At 44.7% G+C, this 8062-nt stretch overlaps 1 protein-coding gene across 7 annotated transcripts in view; it reads right to left on the bottom strand.

Moving 5' to 3' along the window:
- Positions 1 to 611: 611 nt before the first annotated feature.
- Positions 612 to 8062, bottom strand: part of ADCK1 (aarF domain containing kinase 1) — a 78932-nt gene continuing 71481 nt past the window's right edge. For all 7 annotated transcript variants that reach the window (XM_052695566.1, XM_052695565.1, XM_052695562.1 and 4 more), the window contains 4 exons: positions 5524 to 5673; positions 5090 to 5287; positions 1511 to 1704; positions 612 to 978 (listed from right to left, as the gene is read on the bottom strand). In XM_052695566.1, coding sequence (XP_052551526.1) covers positions 810 to 978; positions 1511 to 1704; positions 5090 to 5287; positions 5524 to 5673 — 711 coding nt within the window. In that variant the 3' untranslated portion in view covers positions 612 to 809. The remainder of the gene's footprint in view (positions 979 to 1510; positions 1705 to 5089; positions 5288 to 5523; positions 5674 to 8062) is intronic.

Below are 8062 nucleotides of genomic sequence, written 5' to 3'. Positions count from 1 at the left end.
TACCAGCAGCTTCAGAGCCCTGAGTTGTCCTTCCTCTTCCTATCCCTGATTTTTGAAAAAAGAAAAATAAAAACCACAAACCATAGGACCACTGTCTCCTTCATTACAACTGCAAGGAAACAGGACTGAAAAAGTCCAAAACCACATAGGCACTTGCTGACAACAGAAGAGATGAACCTCAGGAAGCCAGGGTTCCAGTCCACTGTTCTCACCATTAGGGTGCCCTAGTGCTGGAAGTAGAAGCCATAATGCCAGCTCTCCACAAGGTCTCACTTCTCTCTGAGAAACTCTCTGCACATTTGAGCAGATGTTAGACTAGGGAGACTCTGCAATAGCTAAAATACATCATATTGTAATTTAAAGGGATGGGGTTTGGGGGTATTCTAGGCAGGGCAGTGATTTTTTTAAATTTTGTAAGATTGTTTAAGAAAGAGACTAGAAAAGTCTTTTGCTTCCAGTGCAGTACCACTGGAATCTGTGTGGAATTTCCCCAGTTCAAATGTGGAGAGAAAGTACTATGCCTTTCCTGACACACAGTATACCATGCCTTCCTTTCCTAAACTATAAAGTTTAGGAAAGGACCCTCATACCTACTCCACAATCTTAGCAGAACCCTCATACCTACTCCACAATCTTGCTGCCACAGAGAAAGCTGTGTTGTAACAAGCAAGGACAGTGCAGCATGTAACAAGGAGCAAGACCCAAGAATAGCCCACAGAACAGACAGAAAAAATCATAAATGCAAATGTGCCATGGAGAGTAGAAGTGAGGGCGGGAACACTTGAGCCTCTCCCATCAGTTCATGACAGTTACGTGGAATAGTGCATCCGGCTCAGGAAAGCAATGACCCAGTTTCCCAGACCAGACCCTTTCAGCCACAGAAAGAGTTCATACAAGTTGATCTGCCATAGACTCAGTGCTTCTGTGAGTGAGATGTGGATCCTCCTGAAAATTGAGTGACTTTTGCTCCTCTGATACCTAGAATGAGAGAAACAGCTGCATTAGATCCAGCAGGACACAGTCCAACAGGAAGATGGCCTATCCTACAATTTCCTTCCGTACAACCAACCCTTCCCAGGGGAGTAGACTGTCCCACTCCTGGATAATCACCAGCTGTCAGGTCTCCTAGGAGTACAGATTTTCTCCAAACAGAAGTTCCTGAGGAATTGGAGTCTCCTTTTCTGGCACAAATTTGGCAGAAGAGACAGCCTGCTCTCACATGAGCCCAGTTCCCTTTGCACTGCATACAGTGCCCAAGGCCATGGCATCCTCTCCCTCCATGCCCAGCTTTACTTCAACAAGGACAGGTGCATACCGCTGTAGCCTTCACTGGCTGCACATTTGTAGCACTCCAGCAATCCTGACACACTGCTTGCTCACGTACTTGCTGTGAGACTGGTCCATTGGCCTGCTGGCCCTAGGATTCTCCTTAGCCCTCAGAGAGCAGCCAGCCTTCCATATCTGGAGGCTGCTCTGTGTCTGGGCTGCGATGTCTGGAAAAAAGACTTACGTAGACACGGCTCTGATGCAGCAGCGAGACATGTTGAGGAAGGAACTGGCACTGGCTCGTGTATGCAGAGCTGACTCAATTCCCCTTAATAAGTCATTGGTCTTCAGCAGCAGCAGCATCTGGCGGGGGACACTGTTGAGGAGCTGGGTGATCTGGGGTAGGTAAGCAGCAGCATTGGACCGGATCTCCACATCCTGCATTCAGCCAGGTCATGTCAGGGAGAAAGGACAGAAAAGCTGAGTGTGGGAAACTCATGTCCAGACACAACTGAGATTTGCAAGGAGGAGACAGCATTTTACCAGGTACTAAAAAGCAAAAACAACCAGCTGGTCCATGTCACATGTGTTCTGCTGTCCCATGAAACTGAAGGCTTTGTGATTTACTGGTAAAGCTATTTCCAAGGCCCCGTTTAGTCCTTGTTTTCAACACAGCTGAGTGAAGGTGAGAAAGCATTATGCATACCTTCACGTTAACCCAAAATATCATAAAACTGTAATTTGTAGGACCCTTGGTCTGACACACCTATATTTTGTCTCGCAGTAGCCATGATCAGATATTGAAAGAAGTACAAAAATCAAGGCACACACAGAGATCTTTCCTTTTCTTCAGCTCCTCAGCTTACAAATAAACTAACCAAGGTAAGATCTCTACCTAGGATGGCACAGCTCAGCAATTACTGACAAGCTTGAACCATGTAAGATGGCTACTATTGTAGCACATACAACAGCCAGCCCTCTGCCTCAGGCCTGCTTGCATCTGACAGTTTCACCATCACTCCAGGAAACGTAGGACAGGATGGTAGATCTGATTCCATATATACTCTGCTCTTACCTCTTCCTACAAAGGCCATGACATGAATTGGTAAACCCCCCCAAAAGTCCCTGAAACACTTGAAATAGCCAGAATCCAACAGGACAGATGTAGAGGGTAGTAAATGACTTCTTAAAGAGAGAGAGGGTCCTTTGTAAGGAAAGGAAAGGATTGCTATAAAACATTCTCTCCTACGGAATGACAGAATGTGTGTATGTGTACGTACTTCATGATATGAGATCTCATACTCAACTTTTGCAAACTTAAGACTCAATACAGAGTAAAAAGCCCACACAAAAGCAGTATGCAGGCCATGGTGGTCATAGGTATATCTAGCTCAAGCACCACCTCGGTTGCTTTGGTGTTGACAAATAAATTATAAATGATGTTCTGGCTCTATTGCTGACCAAACACATAAAGCTTCAGATAGAAGATGCTCAGTTCTCCTAAATGTTAAATGTTTCATTCCACTATTTGTTGGCAGAAAATTCTCTGCTGATATTCATTATCCTCACCAGCACCACAGCAGAGGTACTTTATCTTCCACAAAGAGGTTTTGTTTTCTCTTTCTTCTCTTTGTATTTTTAGCTCCAGCTGTTTGTACACACCACATAGCAGCCACATGATCTGTCATCAGAACTGCCATTTTCTGTCAAGAGTGAAGCCTGCACATGGAGGAAGAATTGAGATGTGCCACAGGACCTGAGAAAAGCCCCTTGGCTGCAATCACAGAGACAGCTGCGGGATGCAGCAAAACGCAATCATAAAATCTGATGAGATAGGGCTAGCAGCCACCTTGAGCAGTCAGCTGCCTGCCTTGGCTTTAGGCATGAACAACTACACCTAGAGAAATCCTCACACATTCGCCCAGCCTGTCCTTAAAACTCCCCAGTGATGTGACTAGCATCCTCCCCAGACCACTGCACCAGTATCTCACTACCCTTTCCATTAGATCTGGCTTTTCTCATATTCTTACTCAAATCTTCTTAGCTGAAATTTTATGCCCATTATACTTCCTGTCCTGCTTGCAGCAGTCTTTAACAGACTGAAATCACACACACAAATTCTCAGCCTGAACTTTTCTAGATTGCTTCTGCCCTGACTTACCTCCTGAGTTAGATCTGCTTGACCACCAGTCCTCATAGCTTCCCACTGGCCTCTCCCAAGTTTCATCAAACCTTCCTCCAGAGGCAGTGCCCCAGATTGGACATAGCACTGCAACTAAGATTTTGTATCAGGAGGGTCTCACAGAACATTCTCCTGTCAATCCACCCTCACGCACCCTCTCACAAGCCCCTAGCTGATGGCAGCTGCCTACCAGAGCCACTTGGCTTTCCCGGCTGATACAATCTTCCAAATTCACCTCTAAACTAAGGGCAAACAGCAGCTCATTTCCTAATGCCACAGTAAATCTGCTCAGCTCCCCATTATCTGCTACAGGATTATCTAGTTTCAGCATTAATTGTGTCATGTAGGCAGAGCCAACAGAGCTGGCTCCCTACAAGCAATCCAGTTCTGACAAAGTTCATTAGCCCACACAAGGCACCACGCGGCCATGGTTATATCTCTAGCATAACTTACATAAGCCGGTTTAGGATAAACATTGCTTACTAGCTCAGATTCAACACTGGCCTTGAAGTATTAGCCGTGTAGTCAGCACTGTGTTGGTTCACTTTAGTGCCCCTACTTTTTTTTTTTTTTTTTTTTTCCTGGAGCTATCAGCTTCAGAATTCAGCAGACCAAAGCACAGATCTGCTAAACAGTCATTAAATCATTTCTAATATGCACAAAATTAACTTAGGTAGGAAGCAATCAAGTTACCAGGGGTGTTCTTTTACCCAAAGTATCTGGCCTATTCACTACTGTGTGTAACAGCAAGCCAGCAGAGCAAATTCAGCCACATCCACCAAAATGAAATGCCAACCCACAGGGATTTCCAAAAGAGAATTTAACAGAACAATATTTTAATGCTACTTAAATTATTATCATCCTATCTACAACAAATGTTTGCAGATAAGAACAAAACATAGAATATAACATATTTCTCCCTACAGACACTGAAATCACATCAGTATATGCTCATCTCTAAAAAAAGCACAGCTGGCAGGGGCTGCTACTATTCTTAAGGCACTGCGTGCACGTAACGAGCGCTAGGAGGTGTGAGAAGGATCCCAGCATGTGCAGATAGGGAAGGGGGGGAGGAACGTAAGTCGCAATTTCCCGCATTTGTAGTGATTGAGTTGACAGAACCTGCAGTTAAGCAACCTTGACTTCAAGTTAATAGGTTTTGTGATTGGGAGGTAATTTCCAAGGGTTTTTAGGAGTTTGTATCAGTGCTGATAGTCATTTACATGAATAGTGATAATGCATTACCCTTCTCATGTCTTCTTCCCACTAAGACTTTATGTCTCCTCTGCCTCATCCTATCCTCCTTGCTGGTTGCCTGCACAGCTGCATTAAACACTTCTTTTTAAGAAAAGGCTGATTTGCCTTCCCAGAACTGGTGAACACTAACCCATTAAAATATCGTACAAAATTTAAGCAGCCCATGACAAGTGAAACTGGGAAATTAAGTTCAGCCACTATAAAACACATTGCAGAAAAATTCCTCACTTTTTTCTAGCTTAGCTGTAAATGCAGAATTTGCCATGGAGCTGCCAAGGGTTATCCAACATCACTGCGATAGCACCAGTGCAAGTGGTTAAAACAAGGGAAAAATATCCAAGGAGAAGGAAGGACTCCCAGTACGGAAGGGCCCATGAGTCCTACCTCGCTGGCTGAGACTGGTGACTGGTCAATTCCCTTGTTGACAGACTCCCAGGACCTGGCAGTGAGCATGCAGGCAAAGAGAGGGTACAAATCCCCTGCCCCGAGCCGCCGGCTGTACTTCTGCACCCTCTTCATGTCAGCCTTGATAAGGGCCTGCCAAAGGCGGCAGTAGTCCATGCGGAATGACTCGCTCAGCACCTGAGGAGAAAGACATGACCCCTCAGAAGTCCACAGAGAAGAAAGGAGGAGGAAAACTGCGTCCCCTAGCTGTGCCTTATCCCCCAAGTCAGGAAGTTTCCTTGGAGAGTTACAGGAAAAAGAGGAGAAATACATTCATACAGACTTCAAGGAGCAACAGAGCAGCTGGTTATGATCTTCCAGCCTGATATTCAAGGGAGCCCTGCAGAGACCTGGAAGCCCCCCCAGTTACATACCTGGTAGAGCCCATGGTCCAGGAGAATAATGTAGGCCTTGCCAGAGTCTGGGCACTTCTTCACCAGCACATTGCCTGGGTGTGGGTCGCAGTGGACAAAGCCATTCACAAAGATCATTTCACTGTAGAGTTTTCCCAGGTTGCGAGAGATCTGTGAGGAAACAGGAGCTGGTCACACAGTGCCACACAAAGCAGGGTACCTGCTAGGGACAGGAGCAGACCCTGTATGTCTCTGCAGGACCAAAAGGTTGGCACAAGCCAATGTCCTTATGCTGCCATCAACTGCAAAGTGATCAAGAATGCTTAGGGAAGGATCCACACAGGAAGCAACATGAAGATGTTTGTGGAGTCAGAAGTTATTTTAGAACATTTGCCCGGCATAAAAAAAGAAAAAACATCTGTGAGTATGAATAAGGTTTCTAGTAAGGAGGAGGAAAATGAGATGGAAGATATAGGCAGATAAATATCAACAATGAAGGCATGGAAGAAGCTGCTGAGATGGGTTCTAGGAGGACTCATGTTTCCACCCACAGATGACAGCAGGAACCAAAAGTGAATGGGTGGGAGGAGATTCAGCCTGTTCATTTGCTTACTAGAGCAAATGTGGGTTCCCTCTGCCCTCCCTCCATCACACCATTCCCCACTTTCACTCTTCCTTTCCTCTGTCCCATACTAATCCAACTTATAATATCTGTGAAGATGAAGCAGCACAGGAAAGCTGTTTAAATCATCCTATCATTGCTGCATACCTCCATACCAGTGCTCCTCATCACTCATAGATGTTATTCAACTTAACAATCTCCTGTGTGCAAACAAACAATACCAGGGCCTCAGATCAATCCCTCACCACGGTCACACAGAAGCCTCTCAACTCTGACATTCCACTGCCAGGCCTCCCTGCCACCAGAAAGTGGCATAATGCTCTACAACAGAGTGCTGACCAAGCAATTAAAAGCCAATTAAAAGACAATCATTATAAATGCCACCAGACGCACAGTGTAAGCAGCATACAGATAGCTGTCCCCATAAGCAGAGGTGATGCTATACTAACCAGTGCGTCCTGCAGAATGCCTGGCAGCCAGGCAAGGTCTTGTTTTACCACCTACAATATGCAGCAGCCTCTGAGAGGAGCACAGTGACTTCCTCTTTAGGTAGCTATAGAACAAAGCCACACTACTGCATCAGGACAAAGTATGCGAAGCTCCGTACCAACAGCCTGGAAGAGAAACTGGAAGACCACCAGCCACCAAGCTAAAACACCATCCTTATGAGGAATGCTCTCGTAACTACAAATGATAAGGAAGCATAAGAACTGTTTCTGCAGCACACCGACTGTAGAACAAGGAAGGATAGCCCTCCATGCCTCAGGTGAGTGCTGGAGCCATTACAGAATCATGGCGAATGCTGCCCTCACACCAAATCAGACAACCAGGTGGTATATCACAGTCATGCAGTTCCTTATTTCCACATAGGTATTACCGTAAGTTCTGACAGAGGGGAAAAATGTTTCCTTCTGAATTACCAGCACAGATCACTGAAGCAATGAAGGACAGTACAAGAGAGACACGGACATATGAAATATTGACATCCTGGAAAGAGATGCAAATATACTAGAAATAGTTCAACATAAGGCCATCCAAATGAAGAGACTGGAGCTCCTCTCTTGTGAAGAGACTGTTCAGATTGAAATGAAGAGGCTCAGAGGCACCTTATTGACGTCTGTAGATGCCTGAATGGAGGGTACAGAGAAGAGGAGCTAGGCTCTTCTCAGTGGCATTCACTGCCAACAAAAGAGGCAACGGGCACAAACTGGAATATGGGGGATTCCATCTAGAGATGAGGAAGCACTTTGTTACTGTGTGGCGGGTAAGCACTGGCACAGGCTGCCAGAGTAGTTCCACAGTCTCCTCCTTAGAGATCCATATTTCTAAGGTTTAGAGTGCAAAATGTGAATAGTGATCTGTCATTATAGCTCAGACAAAAAGAATTCATATTTACAGAAAGTTAAGAAATAACTGCAACCCCTTTGCATACATTCAATGCAATATAGCCCCTTAAGTTTTCAAAGTTGCATATGCTATATATGACCTCTGATACAAACATTTCATATATCCAACTCTGTAAGACTGACGTAGCTTCATTTTCTGTACACATTTATCTCATGCACACTTGCTGAAGGACTGAAATGCAGATATTCTGATAGGATTCTTAGACTTAAGAAAAAAATACTTTCACTAACCATTCTAAGTGAAAAAAATTAAAAAAAAAATTGAATTCTGTTTTAACCAGCTTCCTAGCTTTCTATTTCTACATCCCCAAAGAAGCAGTAAAAGGGGATCAGGACAAGGTTTGATTTTCGAATATTTATGGGAATAAGGTATTTAAAATACTTGTGGAAAAACAATTGGAAGAGCCTGTCATCTAAGCCACCAAATTTCCCACACGTGCTTGCCCGTTTTCTTTCTCTAGTACAGTACTCCATCACTATTGGCCTTCAGTGCACTCTCACTGAAAATGCCACTGGATAAATAACTTACAAA

This window comes from Tympanuchus pallidicinctus, unplaced genomic scaffold (assembly GCF_026119805.1).
Source record: "Tympanuchus pallidicinctus isolate F22 unplaced genomic scaffold, pur_lepc_1.0 scaffold3, whole genome shotgun sequence".
Classification (NCBI taxonomy): Eukaryota; Metazoa; Chordata; class Aves; order Galliformes; family Phasianidae; genus Tympanuchus; species Tympanuchus pallidicinctus.
The sequence above is the reverse complement of the archived record's forward strand: the minus strand, read 5'-3'. Positions and strand labels throughout refer to the sequence as shown.